At 44.3% G+C, this 24,308-nt stretch overlaps 1 protein-coding gene across 2 annotated transcripts in view; it reads right to left on the bottom strand.

Annotated features, from left to right (window-relative positions):
- The window catches only part of MFSD6 (major facilitator superfamily domain containing 6), a 68,289-nt gene extending 45,028 nt beyond the window's left edge, over positions 1 to 23,261 (bottom strand). For both annotated transcript variants that reach the window (XM_004701495.2, XM_045295930.1), the window contains exons 1-2: positions 23,242 to 23,261; positions 5,100 to 6,693 (exon numbers count right to left, since the gene is read on the bottom strand). In XM_004701495.2, coding sequence (XP_004701552.1) covers positions 5,100 to 6,640 — 1,541 coding nt within the window. In that variant the 5' untranslated portion in view covers positions 6,641 to 6,693; positions 23,242 to 23,261. The remainder of the gene's footprint in view (positions 1 to 5,099; positions 6,694 to 23,241) is intronic.
- Positions 23,262 to 24,308: the final 1,047 nt, after the last annotated feature.

Genomic DNA, 24,308 nt, shown 5'->3' with positions numbered 1-24,308 from the left:
AAATTATTTTTGTTGACACTTCATAACTGTAATTTTGCAACTGTTATGAATCAGGCGACCTCTGTGAAAGGGTTATCCAACCCCCAAAGGGGCTACAACCCACAGGTTGAGAATCGTTGATCTAATGATTCAGCATTGGCTGAACCGGGACAGGCTACAAGAGACCAGATCTTAGGAAACAGACTGAGAAATCGAGTCCTCCCCAGCAGGGCAAGATGATGACTGGGAGCCAGTGGGTCTAGGACACTAGCAGGAAGGGTAAGAAGCAAAAGAGCATAGATACTTCCTCCCCTACATCTTTCAGTGGCCAGCTCACACTGAGTTTCCTCCCTAAAGCCTTCCCAGATCATCCCAGTTGCAAGGCTTCCTCCTCCTGCAACAGCGTCTGTCCAGGACGGCGTGTTTATCACACACACAACACCTCCCATGCGCCCCCGGCTAAGTTGTCGCCCAGCAACATCACATCTTCTGTGGTGTCCCATCAAGGAAGCCTGTCCCTTCCCCTTCCTGATAATTGCATTGTGCATTCATTTCTTTCCCAAACTGACAGGCTAACACATTTGGAGAAATTAGCTACTATCAAGCAGTACAGGAAAAAGAAACTTTCTACTCCCATAAAGAGCTACAGTCTTGGAAACCCACAGGGGCAGTTCTGTCCTATGGGTCCACTATAAGTTGGAATTGACTCAATGGCCGTGAGTTTGGCATCAAGGAGTAACTCATCTTAGCAAAAGAGTCCGAGTGGTGCCGGGGTTAACGCTCTTGGTGGCTAACCCTAACATCGGTGGTTTGAACCCAGCCACGCCGTGGGAGAAAGACGTGTCCTGCTTCCACAAAGATTACCAGCTGGAAATCATATGGGGCAGTTTTGCTGTGTCCTACAGGTCAGAATCTAAGTCAGAATCAACTTGTGGTTAACGGCTTGGATTTCATACTTGATGCACCTGCACTTATTCTGTAGCTGAGAAGAGCCCCCTTGTGTGCAGATACAGGGAAGGAGCTTCTCAGCAGCCGTCCAGCAGCGCCTGTGCCCAAATGAATGGATGCTACTCATCGCAAAGCCCACGGTAAATGCCCCTCTCTCCCTTAGAATAATGAAGATACATTTTTAAAATCTGAATCAAATACCAGAGGTGATGACCTAATACTGCACTGTAACAATTAAAAATTTGCAAATGACTTTTTTGCAATTTATTTTTATTGTAACCCCATTCAGGGCTGTTGAAACATTGTTCTCATGAGCAACGGCTCTATCGCTAGTTAAATTGATATCTGGTTATACTCTTTTTATAAATTAGGATAGAAATATATGTGTTGGATATTCCAGAGTTTTATGGTTTTGAATGAAGATAAATCTACTTTTTTAGTGGAAAGAATAGCATTGTCTTTTTTGCCTGAGAAGTCACTTCCCAGAGCAGGGCAAAATCCAAGGTCAAACGCAGAAATCATTTACTCTGTGTGTGTGTGTGTGTGTGTGTGTGTGTGTGTGCCCAAATTGTTTGACTGTTAAAATAATAAGTGGCTTTATACTCCACTCTCAGTACGTTTTCTAAGCAAAACAAACAAAAACTAAAAAGAACCTAGTGACTAAGAAGTGGGACGGCCAATTTAAAATCGTTTCATACTGTAAGTTATTCTTCAGCAGGAACCTACATAAGGAAATCCACATCTGACTACAAGGAGAGATCTCCAAATGTTACGGTGCTGCAGACTCCTGAAAACAAGCTCTCAACAGGAGAGCCACCAAGACTTTCCTCGGGGGAAAACAGAAAGGCTAAGGATTCCCCCGAAAGCTAACTTCTGTCCAACTTTTTAAGTATGACATTCTTCCAAAAAAGCTTAAATGGTCACATTACACTTTCAAACCCCAAAAATCTCAGCAACCAACACCTGATATAAAAAAAACTAGACACTTAACCCGACTGCCACTGAGTCAATTCCAGCCCACAGCAACCTTCTAAGACGGAGTAGGGTCGCCACATGGGGTTTCTAGGCTTTACAGAAGCCTGCTTCCTCTTTTCTCTCTTGGAGTTGCTGAAGGGTTTGAACCACTGACCTTTGGGTTGGAGTGCTTAATCACTGCACCACCAGGGCTCCTATTGCTTGATTAGACTTCCAACCTCTAAACGAGATCCATTGTACCTGGCTATTGGAGTATAATCTTGAGCTGTCAAAATGTTTCTAAAGTATTTTAAACTGTTAATAAATGTTCATGTTAAGTGCAAAATAGGTATATAACCATATGCTAATAGAATCCTGGTTGAGTAGTGGTTATGTTCTGGGTTGTTAACCGAAAGGTCAGCAGTTCAAAACCACCAGCCATTCCCCTAGAGAAAAACGAGGGCTTCTACTCCTGTCAAGAGTTACAGTTAGTCTCAGAAACCCACAGGGGCCGTTCTACCGTGTCCTACAGAGGTGCTATGAGTCAGAATAGACTCGAGGGCTGTGAGTTTAGTTTTGAATTTGGATGGATTCCCAGCAGGTTCTTGGAAGCAATATTATTGTGGCCACAAAGGCTAGCCTTACTTATCACATAAAATCATATTTAAAAATAAAAGGAAAGGTGCTTTTTGTGCCTAAGTCCAGAAAATTAAAGTTATTGGCCCCAATTGAGAGAACTGTTTGCTTTTCAGCAATGAAAAAGCAATGAAACTGAGGAAAGAAAATCAAGTACAAGTGTTAGCTCATGTAATTATCAAATGTAGTAGTAAACCTACTGGGTTTTAACATAACAATATATATATATATATAATCTTTTCATTTGCTGTAAAGGCAACTCATGAAGTGTGTGTCAGAGTCAAATTGAGCCCAAGAGAGTTTTCAAGGGCTGATTTTTTTTTTCTATGTAGATTGCCAGCACTTTTTTTTGGCCCTCCCACCTTTCAATGAGTAGCTGAGCGTGTTAACCACATGCACCACTGAGGAAACGCTATGAAAACACTGCCATGATGATGTATTTGAAAACAGAACCTAACCACATGGCCTCTGTAGGGACCATATCCACCTAATGCTGTTGAGTGGCTTTGTGATAATTTCCAGGAACGGCACTCCCTAGTAAGACCTAACTGGGTAGCTTTCTGGAAATAAAACCACTATGATTTTAAATATACTGTTAACTAAGGTGAGAGCCTGCTCACATACTCAGGGTCAAGAGAAGAGGCTACTTCATCACAGCCAAGCTACACAGCTCAGCATGTAAAACCAGTCTGGGCAAGACAGGAGAGGCCCAAACCCTTCTACCATAAGACTCTCTTCAGATTGGTCCCCAGGGCCATGCCTCAGGCAGTCTGTGGGTCCAGCAGTAGCCACACAGTGCCCGGTTTGTTTAGTGACAACAAAGGGGTCAAAGAGTTGAGAGAGAGAACGAACAGGGCACAGCCTCTCAACAGCAAAACCAGAATCAGAAAAAATATTCCCAATCGTCTGAGAAAAAGAATGATACCAGGCTGAGACTTGAAATAGAATATAGTTTCTTCATGCAGTAGACATGAAGAGATCCGTGTGTCTCAAGTGGGGTTCATCTATTTCTCCCCCAAAACAGCAGATGTAAAGTCTCTCTCTCTCTCTCTCTCTCTCTCTCTCTCTCTCACACACACACACACACACACACACACACACACACATACAGTTGCTTCTTTGTACTTACTGCAACTTCTAATTTTAGAAGCAGTCATGCCATACTCTCTGTGAGGCAGGCATGCAAAGAGTACCAGGCTCCGCCCTCTAGAGCCAGCCGCAGGACAGGAAGACTTAGAGCAAGGACTTCAGGCACACAGTCACAAAGAGAAACATCACACAATAAAATACTAAGCATTTATATCTGGGTGGGGGGGGGTTGGCAGAAAAACTGAAAGGATGGTCAACACATTTTAGGTAGAAAACAAAAACTGTAAAAGTGTCCCACAACTTCATGGCAGATCAGAATGCAGAAACTCATGTAACCATCAAAAATAGAAACTGTACGAACAAGACTCTCCTCCAAGGGGGAAGTGGGGAGACTCTCCTCCATATAATATGATGGCCTACACATGATAGCGGCTCACCAAAAAGTAACCAAGCCCACAGCCATCAAGTCGATTTCAACTCACTGGGACCCTGGAGGCCAGAGAAGAACTCCTCCCCGGGTCTCTTGACAGAAGCAGACTGCCAGGTCTTCCTCCCCTGGCGGGAGCCACAGCTTCCTTAGATGTAAGAAACATCTTTCTTTCTTTCTTTTTTTTTAAGAAACAGCTTTCTATCTTCGAGTTGTCTGCGACAGCAAGTGGCCAAGAATAAATGAAGGCTGAGACAAACAAACCCACTTTGTCCAGTGAAGCCCTCTTTCATCAGTGTCTGATGCAGGGGGGCCCTGCGCCGTCATGGAGTGACACTGTCACTAAGTCGGGGCTCTGGTGCCTGAAAGCACTTACTGAAGAGTCTCAACTCACAGCTGCGCTGTCTGTGTGCCATTTCTGGGGGGAGGGAGGTGTGTCTAAAATGAAGACAATCCACACTGGATAAGATAGCATCTGGAAACACAGGGAATCCAGGACAGATGATCCCTTCAGGACCAGTAGTGAGAGTGGCGATACTGGGAGGGTGGAGGGAAGGTGGGGTAGAAAGGGGGAACAGATTACAAGGATCTACATATAACCTCCTCCCTGGGGAACGGACAGTGGAGAAGTGGGTGAAGGGAGACGTCAGACAGTGTAAGATATGACAAAATAATAATAATTAATAAATTATCAAGGGTTCATGAGGGAAGGAGGAGCAGGGAGGGGGGGAAATGAGGAGCTGATGCCAAGGGCTCAAGCAGAAAGCAAATGTTTTGAGAATGATGATGGCAACAAATGTACAAATGTGCTTGACACAATGAATGGATGTATGGATTGTGATAAGAGTTATACGAGCCGCCACTAAAATGATTTAAAAAAAATAAAATAAAATGTAGACAATCCACTGGGTCCCTTCCAGCCCTGTTCTTATTTCCAGTCTAAGAAGGACGTGTGACCAAAATTTCCATTCCCATCCGCAGCTGTCCCCCCCACCCGCAGCACGAGTGAAATCCGCAAGAAGATAAAATTCACCTGCGGGAACAGGCAGAAGAAGCGTCTTCTTACCTGATGTGGCCAATCAATTCAATAAGCTTGTGACTGAAGAAGTACGCAGTCAGCTCCGACACGTGACTCAGGACGGAGCAGACGCCGAAGAGGGTAGTGGTTCCGTTCAGGTCTTCCAGGTGCCAGTAGAGAAAGGTGAACACAAAGCCGTGGCCGAAGCCCATGAACCACGCCACGAAGAGCACCGAGCCGTACTGCACGCTGCACAGCAGCCTGAGCAGGTCCCGGAAGGTGAAGGCGCGCGGGGCCCCGGGGCCCGGGGCGGCGGCGGCGGGCGGCTCGGGCGAGGACTCGCTCCTCTCCACCGCGGGGATCTCCACCTCCTTCCCTTTCGGGTCCTCGTTGGCGAAGTGGTGGTAGCGGAACCGGAACTGAGTGGCCACGATCAGGGCCATGGTCATGAGCACCCCGAAGACGATGAAGACGATCTGGTAGTTCCGGTATTCGGGGGGCCTGCACCCCTTTCCCTCGACGAGCACCTCGACGTGGGTGTAGTCGATGCCGATGCCCACGGAGAGCATGGCCAGCCCCCAGCCCAGGGAGCCCCACATGCGCTGCAGCCCGTAGCGGTCCCTGTGTCGCCCCAGGTACTGCAGCGTGACGGTGTCCACGATCGTGACGGAGGAGGCACTGAAAAACTCGCCGATGATGACAACCACCAAGATCACCAAGAAGATGGCTTCCACTTCTTGTGGGTCGTAAACCAGGGAGACTTGGTCAGCGGGGAAGGGCTTGGTGGGGGCGACGGGCGCACGGGTGGTCTGCCTGCTGACGTTTCCTGCCGGGGTGGCTCTGGCCGGGCTCGAGGTGAAGTCCAGCATCTGACCCGTGGGCTCGCTGCTCCGGCTGGGAGACGACGTCGCGAACACAGCCGCTCCGGGGCTGCTGGGCTCCGGTTCGAGCATCAGGGACCCATTGGAAGCGGGCAGGTTCCTTCTCGCTCTCGTTTTTGGTAACCCGGAGGCCAGCGTGGTAGCAGGGAGACCGGAATAATTCGTCGGCAGGGTGGTGGGTGGGTGACTGGCATTGGTGGGACGAGCCGCTGGGGGGATCTTTGGTACACATCTCAAGGTAGCAGGCTTCACAAATCCGATGCCCAGGTTGAACAGAACCCAACACAAAAGAGAGAAGAGGAGAACAATCTTGCCTTTTTTAAAGCGGTCTGCCACGACACCCCAAAAAGGTGCACTGCAGAATTCTATGAAGTATCGGATTCCCACTAGCAGTCCACTCTGGCTTGGGGACATGCCCAGCTGCTTGTAGTACACTGGCAGGAGTGGGTAGAGCGAACCATAGGCGGAGTAGAAGAAAAAATAAAAGACCTTGGAAATGAGAAGATCGTTGTTGATCTTCACACAGTGTTTCTCGATCCAGTCTATTTCCTCCTCGGGGATCGCAGACGTTTCGGTGGAGGAAGGCGTTTCATTCGAAGGTGGTTCTGGCTCCCTGGCGATGCCATTGAAGGGGTCAGCAAGCACATACTTTCTCTTCTGCTCCTCTTCATCGTCGGTTAGGATGGCAACTTTATCGTCTGCCGCCATGGCTTCCCGCCACCATGAGAAAACCCGTGACTCTCAGAATGCCGATGGTTGATCTGCAGAGAAAACGTTTAAAAGAGGGCTCAGCAGTGGAAATTATAACACTCAAATGGAGAGACTTTTTGCAGGAAACTGAGGCGTTCCACGCTATAGCTAGAAATAACAACCAAGAGAGAAAATTCCCATCATGATCACTTTCAGTCACGAAATAGTGATGAATAGCTTTGCAAAAATCGAATATAGCCACTACTTGACTAATTACATCTTCCAATGGCAGGTTTCTAGCCCAGGGCCACTCCCAGTCTCTGCACTGATCCCTAGGACACTGGGCAAATGCTAGGGGTTAAGTCTAAACCAAATATGGGGTAGTTGAAAGCAAAAACTATTTATGGTTCCTTGGTTTTACTGTTCAAACAAATTTGCTGCTCTCTGAAGTCTAGAATTCCTTTGAAAGTAAAAGCATCAAAAAAATAATTCCATTTCTAAAGAAAAATAGAAATAAGCTCTTAACCGCAACCACAATTACAATGTGAAGAAGGAGCCAACTGCAAATTTGCCATTGGATGTGATCATTACAGCTAAGACAGTGACATCTAAGAGGCAAGGGAAGCAAACCTCACACTGCTATTATTACTTATGTTTCCCAGATGTACTTTTATGGCTCTCAAGTCAAGAAAACCTCAGAGGGGCGGTGGGGGCAGGGGGGGCGGGAGAGAACATAGTATTTCTTGAGCACCATGTATAAGTATAGACCATCTAAAAGCTTCATGTGTAGGCAAACCAAGAGGGGAGTGCAACAGACCAGCAATGGGAGCCAAGCCCCAAAGTCCCTGAGGAATCCCAATTGTAGACTTCTGACTGAGTGCTTGGCACCTCATCTAAACTGGCTGCTGGGGGTTACTTACAAGGGGGCCCCACTGAAAGTCTAAAGGCGTAACGGGGTGGGGGTGGAGGCCCTAGACCGCTCCATCCCTGACTGCAGGAAGAGCAATGGGGACTTGCAGGAGGCATGCCTTTGGTCACGAATGCTGAGGACTAACAAGGTACAAGGGCTGTGAGGAAAGTGGGTCTGGGATATAGAAACCTAAAGGAAAGGGGGTTGGACTGATGGATTCTAACAGGTCCTGCTCACTGTTGAACAGAGAGATACCCATCCACTCTGGGTCAGGAGATCAGTAAAACATGGAACTATTTATATGGTCTTTCTCTTTTTTTTCCTTTTCTCTCTTTTAGACAGCGACAGGACCGATGGGAGGGGAGGAAATGGGGAAGGGAAGGGGAGCTAATAAGGACAGGGATAGGGGAATAGCAAGGGATCTAAAATTGACGGTGAAGAGGGTGAAGCATTCCTGGTCATGTTTGATCAATTGAAATGTATCGAAAGGAATTACTGAGAGGTGAACAATGGGTAAACATGGTAGTGGGGCAGAAGGAAAGGAAAAATATTTTTAAAAGAAAGTAATAATATATATAGGTATATAGCGAGATATGTATATATCTATATACTTATGTAGATATATAAAGATAGGTATGTTTGTCTATGTATATATGTGTACATATGTAAATACAACAAGGAAGCAGATGGACTGTGGGCCTCTACTTAAATATTACCTCAGTACAAAAACAGGTCGTTCTAATAATATGGCATTGTACAATACTCACCTTCCCGACATGATCGCTGAAGGCAAAATGGGCTCATAAGCAAATGTTGTGGAGAAAGCTGATGGTACCCGGTTATTAAATGATATAGCATCTGAGTTCGTAAAGGCTTGAAGTTAAACAAACGGCCATCTAGCAGGGGATCAACTAAGCCCATATGGAAGAAGCACATCAGCTATGTGATCATGAGATGTCGACGGGAAGAGGTATCAGAAGTTCAAAAACAAGCAATCAAATTGATGGAAAGAAGTGTGGGCAAAGTGGAAACCCCAAACCCACCTGTAAGATAATTGGACAGTCCCTCATAGAAAGGCCACACAGAAAGGATGATAAATCCAGGGAGCATTATAACACTGATGAAACACATAACTATCCTCTGGTTCTTTAATATTGCTCCCCTTACTATTATGGTCTTTGTTTTACCTCATTAATCTTGTTGGACCTGCATATGTTCATTTGTATAATTAAGAGCACTCAATGCATGAAAGCCAAGATAGATAATCCTTCAGAAACAGTAACGGGACTAATGATTCTCTAAGGGTACAGGAAGATAGGCAGGGAGAGGGGGAAGAGGGAGCTGATAGCAAGGATGACTGTATAACCACACTTGAGGGAAATGAATAACAGAATTGCAGGTGAACAGATTCATGGGATGGTATAAGATACGGCTAATAAAAATAGTATATAATATAACAATAAGGGTTCCCAAGGGGTATGGTGGGATAGGGAAGGAATAAAGGGGAGCTGATATCAAAGAGTTCAAGAAGAAAATGTATCGAAACTGATGGTGTTAGCATTTGTATAATTATGCTTGATCTAATTGAAATACAGATTGTTATAATATCCGGAAGAGCTCTCAATAAAAAGATTAATAAAATTTTTTTAATCTTCACATGTATTAATTCACATTTATCACAATATCCTGAATATCTTCTCCATTTTACAGTTGATAAACTGAGCATGGCTAGTGTAATTAATTGGTAAGTGGCAAAGCCAAGATTTGGACCTTCATTGTCTGTCTTCAGAGCATATATTCTATACAACGCAGTACACTGCCAAATAATATATTTGGAAATTGAAGCACTATTAGACCTCTTTAAGGTACAGGGTGTTTCCTCTGAGATCAGTCCTATGTCAGCAGTATACATTTGTAGAAACTGCCACGATCCATGAAATCTTGTTTTCGTTTTTCCTTCTGCACTACATAAATGAGCTAATGGCCACAGTCTTGCATCCAGATTGACACTGCTGTTGTTCGGGGCCGTGAAGTCAGTCCTGACTCAGAGCGACCCCACGGGCCACACGAAAGACACCGCCCAGTCCTGTGCCGCCCTCACAGCTACCGTCATGTTTGAGCCGGGGTGTCCATCTCTCTGGTGGAGGGTCTTCCTCTCCTTGCTGCCCCCACTGATTTACTAAGCACGTTGTCCTTTTCTAGGGAAGGGTCTCTCCTGAGAACATGTCCAACCACCCTTGCCTCTAAAAAGCATTCCAGCTGCACTTCTACGACTGATTCAGTTGCTCTTGTGGCAGTCCCTGGTACTTTCAATACTCTTCAGCAGAACCACAATTTAAATGCATCGGTTCTTCTTCAGTCTTCCTTGTTCAATTAATATCTAACTTTCAATAATTAATATCTAACTTTTCAATACTTTAAAGAGGTCTTGTGCAGCAAATTTACTCAATATAATGCATTATTTTGTATATTTATACAGTTCATATTTATAATATACAGATTCATAGTATACAGTATCACTAAATACATTCTGAACTGTAAGAGGTATGTGCATTATACTAATTTTTCATTCTTTTCATTTATTCTGCCAGGTATGAATGACATTATTTGTCACCCTTTGAATATATCCTGTTCTCTCTCTTCCCAAGATGAAGAGTAACCTTCTGAAAATCTCCTAGAAACATGCTCACAAATACTTACCGTATATACTAGAGTATGAGCCGACCCATATATCAGCGGAGGCCCCTAATTTACCACAAAAACTGCATTAAAACTGTGCCGGAAAAACTCAGCTTATACACGAGAATATACAGTATTAGTTTGTACAAAGTTGCTAGAGAGTGAAAGAAACGCAACTTATTAAAGAAGTCAATTTACCTTTTTCTCCCAAATTCAGATGTTAACATAACTATAAGCTTTTTAAATATTTGTGAATTTCTTAATGGAAGGAGAAACTTTTTCTCCCACAGAAAGCCTGAAGAAGCAAAATCCAATCTTATCTTGTCCACCTATGAAAGATTTCCTTGAATGTGCTACATTTTTCTTCTTCATTACTGCCCTCACCTCTACAACTCAACAGTGTAGACAAAGTCCTGGTTCCATTTGTCACCCCCTTACCCCTAAAAGCACAAATAACTTTCCTTTGGAATCAATTTTACAGTAGTCGTCTCATGGCAGAGGAAATGGTGGCCCGGGGTGTGGGGAATGAAGGGTATGGCAAAAGTCTGTCTGTTTTAAAACCTTGCAAACTCACTCATTTTAAAAAAATTTTTGTATGTATAATTCTAATTTTTTAAATTGAGACTCCACTCAATATATATGTATATATACAATCATATGAGTTACTGTTGCTGGATGCAAGCCTGTCACCGTATTAGCCAAAACAGAGACCAGGGTGATTTGAGAAATCCTAAGTCTATTCCTGTAAGCGCTTGTGGAAGAAAAACGACCAGGTTTCTCCTCCGTGGTGTTTCAGAGTTCAGTCCTCACCCTGCAAGATAATATCTCTTAAAGTATGTGACAAGAACCGGGGTTGTTTTTTTTACAATGATTACAGGAAGAGATTAACAGGTTTTCACAACAAATACAATTAATTCTCTAGAAAGGCAGGTTTTGCATTGATCATTAGGAAATGATCTATATCTACATTTCTCCAGGGGCTATTACACTACCGTCCCCTAAAGCTTGAGATGCCCTTTGTATCTGGACTGAGGTGATGCTGCCATGCCTGTCTAGACCACCGCCCCTGAGGCCTCTGACCAGGGATGCATCTTGCCTGGCCACTTATCTAACTGGTCTTGCTGGCCTCCTTCCTGAGCCAGGATATCCCTGATTATGTAGCTTAAAAGGAATTTTTACTGCAAGGGAGGGGGCTGTTACATTTTGAATTTTCAGCAAACTAAATCTTAAATTACATTATTTTTCCAGTATTTTGATTATCGGCAGACTAAGTCTTCTGTGAAGGACAAAGAATCACACCAGCTTATAGTACTCCTCTATCACAGGCTGAAAACACTTCTCAGAATTGTACAGAATGTCCAACTGCATGAATTCTAATCAGGTGCCTTATAATAGTCTTTATTTAATTATCTTCCATAAATCAACCAGGAAGTCCTTACCAAGTAAGTCATAAAAAGGGCTCAAAAGTCCTGAACGATCATTATTCCCTGAATTGTGAAAAGTGAGGATGAAGAACTGATGTTCAAATGCTCAGTCAAAGCTGCAAAATATCTTGCATGATAACATTAACTAAACCTTGATAAGCGACTTTCTCGACAGCCATTCTTTACTCTCCCTTTCACTTGTTTTTTTTTATCATCATAAGCATATGCAAGGTTCTTTGTTACATGAGTGCAGATGTTAAATCATTTTCAAAGTAATGAAGGAAATGCTCCTGAAAGGTAACAGCCAGTACTTTTTATTAAAATGTCACACTCAGTAACTTTTATAGGCATTTAAAATCTAAAAATAGAAATAAAAGCTTTTTTGTTTAACTCAGGATATTGTTATAGGCTCTATTTCCAGTTCATATTTAGACTTTTATAGTAATTGAAATATTGCATAATTATAGCCATCCATGGGGAGAAAAAGCAATCAACAAAACAACAACAAAAGCATCCCTGTTCTTTGAAGGCAAAAATTAAAATATGTGCTAAATACATATAGGGCATGCTTTGGTTGAAGTGGAGTAGGTTTGATTGGCCCTAACACTGGAAGAGCGAGTGCAAGGAGCAATGAAAAGATGTGTGTGCTCGTGGAGGTCCTTACCCTGTTTGCACAGGGATGAGAGATCTTAGCTTATTCGGTGGCCCACCACAGATAGCATTTGTTTTATGCTTTTGACTCCAAATAGCCTTTTTTAAAAAAGGAGAGAGAGAGAGAGAGCAGAAACAAAAACATTTCAAATTATACTTTAGAGGAGGGGTTCATGAATGGCTCTCAGAAACCATCTCAGCTACAATCCTGCAGTGAACCTGATTGGATTAGGAACGCTTTTGTTTGTCTTATTGGAAAAAACAAAATCTTATCTCACCTCCACTCTCTAATGACAGCAATCAACACCATGACTGAAAATATAACACAGTCTTCTTATAACCTGGACAGTCTACATCTACCAATACCTAAACCGAGTCACTCAAATAGCAGGTATGTCTGAATTATTATGAGAGGAGATGAAATCGTTCTTGTTAAAATGGATAGCTTTCTTCATTAAATATTTAAATTAATACTGCTCAGATAGATACCATGTGATTCACAAATATATGACCTAAGAGAATGAAAATGGCTTCAAATTTGGGGGGGGGGGGGAATTAGACCTGATTCTATCATTTGTCATAGTAACTGTCAAAGATCAGGTTTACAAACAGGATGGTACTGAGTGCTAGAATTCAGTGGCCAGGATGGAACCACCTCTGGATGACACAGAAGGGCACTCTGCTTCGCACCACTGTAACTCAATGCTGCTACAAAATGAGGAATGTGCTGGACCCTTCAGGGTTAGCTCTGTTTCCAGCAGTTATTGACCATCCTCTGTGCCTTTGGACACTGCAGCAGAGCAGTATTGCAGCTAGCAGCACACATTTCTATGAGCACAGATATACAGCAGGTCATCTAAGACAAGGCTTACCCACTGCTTCTGAGTCAATTCCAATGCATATGGACCCAATGTAGAATTTCTGAGACTATAAACCTTTACAAGAGGAAATAGCCTCATCTTTCTCCCAAGGAGCAACCGGTTGGTGGAGTTGAACCTCTGACTTTACAGTTAGTAGCTGAATGCCTAACCACCAGAAGTACCACCAGAGCTCCTTTAAGACAGACTCAAGATTCCTGGTATTCAATCACTACACTTGAATATGCCGTGGATATTCAGAATAGAGCTTTCTGCAGAGACACAGCACCCACGGTCAGTTTGAACAGATCTTTCTGCAACGATTGCTTCCACATCTGCTAAACAACACTCCAATACCACGAAGAAGAATGACGAGGATGGTTGATTCGAGTCATTCGTGCTGCAAAGGCATTAACATGTACAAAGGAGAATGTCTATTTTGGAATCTTCCTCTTCCTTTTGGGGCATTTTGACATGGCTTCTTTATGACTGCGCCTAAGCCAAATCCAAATTGTGAGAGAGCCAAAATGGCCAGGTCCTGCCAGCACAGCTGATTCCCCAGTTTCCAATAGGGCTCCTGTGGCATTCTAGGCTCCCCACTGGCTCCCCACTGCTGCGACCAAATGCATTTGACTTGCATTGAAACTCCTCCCAGAACCGCTGCCCGAGCCTCCTTAGTGGTATTTCCAGGCTCCCAGGAAAGGTTTCTGCTTCTGCTAGGTAGCACACCAATCCATACAAAAAGTTAATGCCTACCCATAGTTGCTTCATGTTGACAAGGCATTTATATTTTAAGACAGGTCTTGTGGGATCTATGATTATTTTTGTAACAGCGATACATTTAAATAACACTCTGAGCTTCGCAGGGATTCACTCATTTAATTCTCACGATGCTTTTTGTGGTGGGTGTGGTTATTTTCCACACTTGACAAATGAAGAAAGTGAAGCACAGACAAGGTAAAGAATGACTCAAGGAAGCCTGGTACCAGAACCTGTTCTTTTAGCAGCTCCTACATCTCAACTGTGTGGACCGTCATAAACGATGGGTAGCCTTGAGAAGCGTGGGAATCCCAGCCCACTTTACTGTGCTCATGCAGAACCTGGGGATGGATCGAGAGAGCAGGGAATACTGCATGGTTTTAAATCAGGAAAGGTGTGCATTGGGTGGTATCCTCCCACCTGCTTATTTAATTTGTATCCTGAGCAAATCATCAGAGAAGCTGGATTATATGTAGAAGAATGTGACATCAGGATTGGAGGAAGGCTTATTAACAACCTGCGATATGCAGATGACATAACTTTGCTGGCTGAAAGTGAGGACTTGAAGTGCTTGCGGATGAAGATCGGGGACTTAAGCCTTCAGTATGGATTGCAACTCACTGCGAGACTCAGACTGACTCGCTGCTATCAAGACGATTCCAACTCCTAGTGATTCTGTGGGCCTGGGCAGAACTGTCCCTGTGAGTTTCCAAAACGGAAACTCTTTATGGGACCAGACAGCCCTAGCTTCATCCCACAGAACAGCTGGTGGTTTCAGACCGCAGCTCTTTCAATGACTTCATACGCATATGAAACTTTGATAGCGAGTAAGAAAGACTGAAGAATACATGCATTTGAGTTATGGTGCTGGTGAAGAATATTCAAAATACTGTGGATTGCCTAAAGAACACACAACTCTGTCTTGGGAGAAATACAGCGAGAATTCTCCTTCGAGACATGTTATCAGGAGAGAGTAGTCTCTAGAGAAGGACATCATGCTTGGCAAAGTGGAGCAGCAGTGACAAAGAGGAAGGCTTCATAAGATGCATTGACACAGTGGCTGTACCAATGGGCTCAAACATAAGAACCATTGTGAGGATGATGCAGGACCCGGCAGTGTTTTGTCCTGTTGTACATAGAGTTGCTATGAATTGGAGCCAACTCGATCTCACCTAACAACAACAACAATATTCCAAAGCACTGTACAGCTGCTAGACAGGGAGGCTGACAACTTGCCCTGGAGCCTCAAAGGCTTGCCTCTGCCCCCCCCCCATACACACACAAAAATCCCACAAATATGTAAATATTAAATAATATAAAATTCATTAAAGGACCAGTCAAAGAAAAATGAAGATAAAACCACATAGCATTGCAATGATTACTGCCTAAACATAATACAGACAAAGAGGTACTTCCAAAGTTCAAAATAGAGAACCCACACATCAGACAGAGGTCATCAAGAGAATAGTGAACTTAAATAGAGCCTTGGAAATGGATAGGAATTGTCTTAGGCAAAGACGAATGTGGGAACTCTTTAGTTGGAGGAAGGAAAAGGCAGCAAGAGAGCCTTAGAAGGTTCTTACTGGGGGGACAAATTAGGTCACCAGACAGGTATAGAGTACAAAAAGCCTTGAATAGAAGGTGATGGGATGATAGGAGAGCAAGATATATTGTGTTAGAAAGTGATACTAAAAATTAAAAGACTTTAGAAAAAAACTATACAGCAAATATTTAGCACCAACCACTAGCTGGAATATGAGCAAGAATAAAAGCAAGAACCACTGGTGCTAAAGGAAGTTCAAACTGCCCTGAATGCATTGGCTAAAAACAGGGCTCCAGGAATTGATGGAATACCCATTAAAATGTTTCAGGAAACTGAAGAAGTACTGGAAGCTGAAGAAGTACTCACTAGTCTATGCCAGGAAATTTGGAAGACAGCTACTTCGCTAACTGACTGGAAGAGATCTATTATTTGTGCCCATTCCAAAGAAAGTCAACCCAAAAGAATGCTCAAACTGTAGAATGATATCATTGATATTGCACACAAGTAAACTTTTGCTTACGATCATCCAACAATGGTTGCAGACGTACATTGACAGGGAGCTCCCTGAAGGGCAGGCCAGATTCAGAAGAGGATGTGGAACCAGTGATAGCATTGCTGATGTCAGGTGTATCTAGGCTCAAATCGGAAAATATCAGAAAGATGTTTACTTGTATTTCACCAACTATGCAAAGTCATTGATTGTGTGGGCCATAATATACTATGGATAGCCTTGAGAAGAATGAGAATTCCAGAGCACTTCACCGTGCTCCTATAGAACCTGTATTTGGCTCAAGAGAGAGTTGTGTGGGAATACTGCATGCTTTAAAATCAGGAAAGGTGTGCATCAGGGCTGTATCCTCTCACCATACTTGTTCAATCTACATGCTGAGCAAATCATCAGAAAAGCTGGATTATATGAAGAAGGATGCAGCATCAAGATTGGAGGGAGGCTTCTTAACAACCTGTGGTATGCAGATGACACAACCCTGCTTGCTTAAAGTGAGGAGGAACTGAAGCACTTGCTGATGAAGATCAAGGATTGTAGCCTTCAGTGTGGATTACAGCTCAATGTAAAGAAGACCCAAATCCTCACAACTGGACCCATTGGTAACAGCATGATCGGTGGAGAAAAGGTGGATGTTGTCAAGGATTTTGTCTTACTTGGATCCACAATCAATGCTCAGGGAAGCAGCAGTCAAGAGATTAAAAGACACATTGCATTAGGTAACTCTGCTGCACAGACCTCTTTATTGAAGAGTATTGAAGAATATATTTTGAGGACTGAGGTACGCCTGACCCAAGCCATGATATTCTCCATTGTATCATATGCATGAGAAAGTTGAACATTCAAACCGTAGAAGAATCCATGCATTTAATTCATAGTTCTGGGGAAGAATATTGAAAGTACCATGAGCTACTAAAAAGATAAACCAATCTGTATTGGAAGAGGTAAGGCCAGCATGATCCTTAGAGGCAAGGATGTCAAAACTTCATCTGACACATTTTGGACATATTGTCAGGAGAGACCGGTCCCTGGAGAAGGATACCGTGTTTGGTAAAGTGGAGAGGCATCAAAAAAGAGGAAGGCCTCAAGGAGATGGACTGACACAGTAGCTGCATCAATGGGCTCGGGCACAGGATAACTGTGAAGGTGGCGCGGGGCTGTGTGTGTTTCCTTCTGTTGTGTTTCGGGTCACTATGGGTCAGAGCCAACCCGATGCCATCTAACAAGAGCAACTAGCTGGGAGGTGTGCATGATGCTCAATGGTTCACGGATGCAGCCCAGTGACAAGAGAAAGGTAGAAAAAAAACAACAACTCACTGCCATCGAATCAATTCCAACCCTACAGGGCAAAGAACTGCCCCTCATGGCTTTCTGAGATGGTTACTCTTTTCAGGAGTAGAAAACCTAATCTCTCTCCCTCCAAGTGGCTGGTGGTTTTGAACTGCTGACTTCGTGGTAGCAGTCCAGTGTGTAACCACTACACCACTCGGGCTCCTGTAAGAAAGAAGCGATGCTAAATGTCAGAACAGGAGCAAGCAGGATGATGTAGGAACCTCTGGGGTGAGTGCTGGAGAGAATCATATATGAGGGGGTATCCAAAAAACAATGGGAAGAAGCTCTGCTGATGTGAGGGAAGCAGTGCATTCGGAGTCGGTTCCACCAGGTCAGACTGTTAATCAAGCTTTCTATTTAGAGGTTCTGATAAAATTGTACAGCAGTGTGCGACAAAAACGACTTGATGTGTGGCAGACAAGGGGCTGATTTTGCCACCACGGCAATGCACCTGCTCACGCAGCCATCTCAGTGCTCCAGTTTGGGGCTAAAAAAAGCATCCCTCTCTTGCCTCACTCACCTTACTCAGATGACCTCGCTCCTTATGACTTCGTTTGTTTCCACAAATGGACAGGCACATGAAAGGACAGTGCTTTGACGACATAGAAGAGGTGAAGAAAAAAACGAGGAAGGTGCTATCAGCCACCCAAACAGATGAGTTTGAAAAATGCTTCCAAGAATGGAATAGCAGATTTGACAAATGTATTAAGTGTAATGGAGAGTACTTTGAAGGTGATAAGGTTGTTTTGTTTAAAAAAAATTAAATACATACCTTTGAAAAAAAAGTTCCAGGTTTTTTTGGGTACCCCCTTGTAAGATGGAGAGGGCCAACCCCAAACAGGAGCATTAAAAGGATTGATTAAGAAAAGCCTGGAGCTTACAGGTCGAACTGCCCTATAGTGTAGCTATCAATTGGAATCGATTCAATAGCTGTGGGAGTTGTGGATTTTTTTGTGTTTTTGTTTTGTTTTATTTTGTTTTTCAGTGGATACACAATGCTAAGCACCAGACAGCTAGCTAAAAGGTCAGTGGTTTGAACTCACAGCCTCTCAGCTTCTCTGAAAGTATAGCCTTGGAAACATTACAGGGAAATTCTACCCCGTCTTATAGGATTCTCAGGAGCTGGAAACAACTGGTGGGCAATGGGTACGGTGGGTGTGTACACACTACTGAAGGCCTCTTGAGTAATGTGTGATAATGACTTGCAGAGATAGATTCTAGTCTGTCTTTAACTAGCTATGCAGCCTTGTGAAAGCAATGAACTTCCCTAAACTTCCATCTCCCCACCTACAGGACAAAAACAACCACAAACGAAAAACAGAACCAAATTGTCAAATCAGTTCTGACTCATGCCGACCTCGTGCGTGCCAGAGCAGAACGGGCTCCATCAGGCTCGCGCGGGGCTGGTTGTGCAGACCGTAGACTGGCAGCACGGGTTGACTCAAGCCTTCAACCTTTCGGTTAGCAGCTGACTGCATCACCGAGGGAGTCCATCGACAAAACGGAGAAGGAAATAACACTTTTACCTTAGCGTAAGTGTGAGGATTAAAAAGCATCGTGCCAGCGCTCCTGCTCGGCCCTGGGCCTGCTCCTCCCCAGGCAGACGAGCTTGCAGGACCACAGGCCTGGTGGAAGCCCATACTGCAAGTCTGACAGGTGGCTGGCACCTCACCAAGACACCCTGGGACCCAGGAGTTCAGTAACCCCAGGCAGCTTCGTGTAGCAGTCATCCACGCAGCCACGGGCCTTTCAGCAGAGACCTTTCTGAGTTTCTCCCAAGGGCGCAGCCTGTACCGCCCAACGCCAAGTGAGACAGGAACCTCGCCCCGCTGTTGGGCGTCCTGAGCAGGCCCTGGGTGGACCAGCGGCATGTTCGCACCTGCTCCCTCGCTGCCAAGGAAGCAGCAGATCCAGTCTAGTCAGCAGTCCCTCAGGATGGGGCCTGGGGCCTCTCCCCTCGTTGGGGCTGTGGAGCACAGACCGGCAGTGTCAGCTTGCCCTGTTCACAGCCACTGTCGTTCTGGATTGTTTCTGGGGGGTTAGGCTCCCCAACCCCACCCATCTTCTCCTTCTTCCTTCCCTCTGTCATCTTCTCATCCTCCCTTCTGATAATTAACTCGTACCGAGTGCGGGCAGCCACAGCACGGTGGCCAGGTTCAAAGGCAGAGGCTGGTTCCAGCTTGCATATGCGGACTCCGGGATCCCTACCTACTGCGTGACTCCGCACGCGCGTCCCAAGTAAACACCTGCCCCGTGCATCCCTTGTGCCTCAGCCTTCCAGCAAGGCTAAGCGGTCAGGGGCTTCCTCTTCTCTCCAGGGAAGGAAGGGTCCTTTGAGGAGGAAGCTTGTGTTCTGTAAAAATGTTAGGCTTATTTCCAAGCCTCAGTCACCAGTGCACCCCTACTGTTTGCTTTGGTGATGTGACGTCACGTCCGCGCCCTGGCCCCACCCATGCTCCTGAGGGTGAGGGAGGCTTGGGACCGCTCACCTAGGCCTGGAAGGGGTCAGGGTGGCGAGGGAAGAGGGCCAGTTGGTGCTGGAATGAAGGATTCTGGGTAAAGCTTAGAGGCCTTGCTGGCGCCTACAGCAGCAGAATGATCGAGTTCAAATAAGCCGCCTTTGGTGAATGAGGATTTTTGCCTGGACACTCCGTGTTGGCACTGAGAGCCCACCTCCTGCTCCCTGCCACACCGAGGGTGAGTTAGTTAATTGTGCCAACCTGGCCGATAATCACATGTGGGGCTAATTGAAAGGCCGAGGGATAAATGGGTGGTGAGCCTCACCTTTCTAGCTCTCGGTCTCTTGCTTTGTGATGGTCGCACCAGGGTGCAGCTGCCTTAGCAGTTCCCTGCTTCAGCTTGCAAGATTGACTTCCTACAAGACATCCCCAAGGAGAAGCCACATGGACCTATCCCGATGCAGCCCTGGGTGCTGGAGCAGCCGTGTGGAGACCCCTGCTAGTGCTGAGATGCTTATTCGTTCACTGACTCAGCTTTCCTCCTGCAGTAGGCATCATTGCCTCTGTTTTGTGAGGTGGAGGACTTTGTGGACTGGTGTTGGGTTAATGTTGGACTTGTGGGCTTGGGCAGCATTGGGTTGGGATGTTTTCGTGATGCACCCTTTCTTTACATAAAACTCTCTTATACATGAATTGCTGTGGATTTGTTTCTCTAAAGAACCTAGACTAATACAGAGGGTCAGACTCATCCTCTCTCACATGTCGCAATGCAGGGACAGCGGTCATGTGTCGTTTGTTCTTGTGCTCCTCCTAATCAAGAGGTGCATTCAAATTCCAGTTTGTGGCTTTGTTTTTCAGCATAATGCGGGTGGAGTTCTAAGCACAGTGCCTGATACACGCTAAGACTCTGTCCGTGTGCTTTGAGATCAAAGGGCGAGTTCCCGCAGGGATCCAGTCGGAGGGGGAATGGCAAGCAAGTACTTACAATGATCGTCATGGCTCCAGTGTGAGACACAGAGGAGCAGGGTGGCTACTGCAACCCCTACTAAAGCCTTTCTAACCTTTGAACTTTCGGTGCGTAGGTCTTGACACTAATTGCAAGTACTCATATCCTGTGGTATCAGTTTAGAACAAACAGTACTTTATGAATTGCATCTAATGCAACCTCTTATAACATATGAAAAGAGAATAAACTTGTAATATTTTCTTGACTCCTTTACTACTTAGGTGGTTCTCGCACCTGAGGCCTTATGAGTAATTTTATTATTATCTTTTGGTAGATATTTCCTGTCTACCCAACTACATCATAAACCCCTTGAACGAGGATGTCATTAATTAGATATTGTCCTTCGCTCTTTAAGCGTTCCATAAAAGTTGTTTTTAACAATACCTTATGGTATTATGCGTATAAAAATCTGTTAACATTTTATGTTAGCAGAGATTAATTTGAGGGAGTTCAGTAGAGAGGGGTGCTTGTTCCTCCCTCTGGTCTGGTAACTCAATACCTCTCTGAGTTTCCATGTCATCTGTAAAATTGGGATAAAAACACAAACTCAAGTCAAGAAACATAGAGTTGCAGGGCTTCAATGAAGCAGAGCTTAAATGAAGTAAAGTCGAAAAATGCTATAAACTCAAAAGCAACGTGAACATTTGCTTATAGTTTTAATTCAGGGAAGAGTCTTTCGCAACCTGCAATATACAGAGTTCTACCCTGTGCTATAATGTAGTTGGATAGAAAATATCTATTAAAAAATAGCAATAAAATTACCCATTAAGACCTCAAGTGTGAGAACCACCAAAGCAGTAAAGGAATCAAGAAAATCTGCAAGTTTATTCTGAGTTCAGATGTTATAAAAAAGTTGCATTAGATAAGCCTCCAGTAATTTCCCTCTGAGTTGTTACATAATTCCATGTCAACTTGAAGAGTGGTATTCAACCTGTCAATCAAGTCACAGCCTGATGGTACCTCCTTATGGGTGTGGCCTTCTCATAAGGAGGGTCCTGGGAAACCCCCCTCTCTCTGCTTTTACCTTCCTGTTGATGAGCCCTGCCAGAGCACTGTGGTGCTTCCACCACCATTGGATCCACAAGACTTTTCACCGACCGGCCTGTGATCTTCCTGCATTTTGCATCATTGCATGTGGCTGGGTGAGTCCGAAGAAGTTCTTATGGACTAGTATTGGACTTAAGGACTTGAGTTGGACTAGGCTGGAATGTTTTCCTGATATACAATTATTTCCTGATCTAAAGAGCTTTCTTATACATATATGAGTGTCACTGGATTTTTTTCTCTAGTCAACTCAGCCTAACACACCCTCTATCCATAGTGGAATAGTGGGAAGAACTGGTTACCAAACAGAGTGCACTGGAGAGATGACTGTAGAAGATCAAAATGACAACCCTGACTTAAATGGTTAAACCCTTGCCAGGTGATCCCCCTCTGGTGCACATTAGGCCCGATCTGATTTGCAACATATTCTGTAGTTTTTTTGTTTTTTGTTTGTTCATATTGGGGCTTATCTCAGATTTATTTTGTCACTGAATTTTTGTTATGTTTTCCTGTTTTTCAGTATATGAAACCCAGGACTGATGAACCTAAAAGGGTAGAAAGTAGAATATGGGTTTCTTGGGGGATCAGTGGAGGAAGGGGGGCAGGTAAAATGAAATTGATGTTAAGGAGTTCAAGAAGGAAAAGACTGTTTGGTAACTGATTGTGGTAGCAATTGTGCAATACCACTTGATGTGATTCAACTATGGAATGATATGATATCTGTACTAATGCCCAATAAAATGGTATTTTTGAAAAAAGGTTGCATTAGATACAATTCATAAAGTACTGTTTATTCTAAAGTGACACCATCACAGGATAGCAGTACTTGCAATTAGTTTCAAGACCAAGCACTTCACTTGCTTGATGAACAGTGAAGAAGACAGCAAGGGCTTGCTGATGAAGATCAGACTACAGCCTTCAGTATGGACGACCCTTCCACGTCAAGAAGACAGAAATCCTCACAACTGGACCAATAAACAACATCATGATGAATAAGGGGGGAAAGACTGAAATGGTCTGAAATATCATTTTACTGGGAGCCATGGGCAACACCCATGGTAACATCAATCAAGAATTCAAATGATGTATTTATTGCATTGGGCTGGTCTGCTACCAAAGATCTCTTTAAAGTGCTGTTACTTTTTTAAAAGCCAAGATGCCACTTTGAGGGCTAAGGTTCACCTGACCCAGGCCATGCTATTTTCTATGGCCTCACAAACACGTGAAAGCCGAGCGATCAAGAAGGAAGACCAAAGAAGAATCGATCCATGGGTTAGGTTGTCGGTAAGGAATTGTGACTACGCCATAGATTGCCGGAACATGCCTCGTGTCATAGTGGTTACAAGTTCAGCTGCAATCCACAAGGTTGGCAGTTTGAAACCACCAGCTCCTCTGCAGGAGAAAGACAGGACTTCCGCTCCCATAAACAGTTACCACCTTGAAAACTTACCCTGTCCGATAGGGTCACTATGATTCGCATTGACTTGGTGGCAGAGCAGTTGAGGGGTTTTCTTTGGCCAGAAGCATGAACATCTCTGTCTTAGAAGAAGTACAGATGGAATCCTTAGAAGATGGCATGGGAGTGGGGAGGGAGCACTAGAACTGATTGTGATTATGTACCCACAACTCATTTTAAAAGCGATTTAACCCTGGAGGTATATGGTGTGTGAATACTATATCAAGAAAACCACTTAAAAAAACATATATGTTGATATCACGTGAAATATGTAACCAATGTTATTGAACAATATGTATAGAAATTGTTTAATGGGAACCTAATTTACTATGTAAACTCTCACCAAAACTCAATGAAATATATTTAGACAGGAAAAAAAGGGAGATGGCAAGGATTTCTAGACTTCATCTTATGCGCTTTAGATGGTATCAGGAAGGAACAATTCCCAGAAAAGGACCTCATGCTTACTAGAACACAGGGCGAGTGAAAAAGAAGAAGACTTCAACGAGACGGACTCACCGTGTTTGCAGCAATGGGTTCAAACAAAGCGCAGACTGTGAAGGTGACACAGGGCCAGGCAGTGTTTCCTTCTGCTGTTGCACTGGATCAATGCAAATAGGAACCAATTCAACCGCACCGAATAACATTTCATGAAGACACTGGCCCTTGTGCTCGGCTATCAGGAAAATAACATCTAGAGTCTTAAAGGCCTATCTTAAAGACAGCAGCCATCTAAGTGAGGTGTTAACTCAGTCCACACGGAAGAAGCACACTAGCCCGTGTGATCCAAGGACTATAAACAATAAAATTTCAATCTGGAGGAGGGAACGGTCTCAGAGCTTAAATTATGAACACTCGGATGACTATAGATGACAGTGGAAGCCCAAAATCCATTTGCAGGCTCCCCACGTGGATTACGGCTCCAGTGGTCTGATCATAGTCCGGGGGTGTGAACAGCCTTGCTACCAGAGGGCAGGTGTAGTGAGGTGAAAACGTAACACCTTGTCATTTGATCTCCCTTTTGACCCATTTTAAATGTGTTCCAGTTTTTAATATTTTCT

The sequence above is a fragment of the Echinops telfairi genome, unplaced genomic scaffold (genome assembly GCF_000313985.2).
Source record: "Echinops telfairi isolate 266 unplaced genomic scaffold, ASM31398v2 ScPeMD7_3;HRSCAF=10, whole genome shotgun sequence".
NCBI lineage: Eukaryota > Metazoa > Chordata > Mammalia > Afrosoricida > Tenrecidae > Echinops > Echinops telfairi.
Note: the sequence above shows the minus strand (reverse complement) of the source record. Positions and strands in the feature narration are given on the sequence as shown.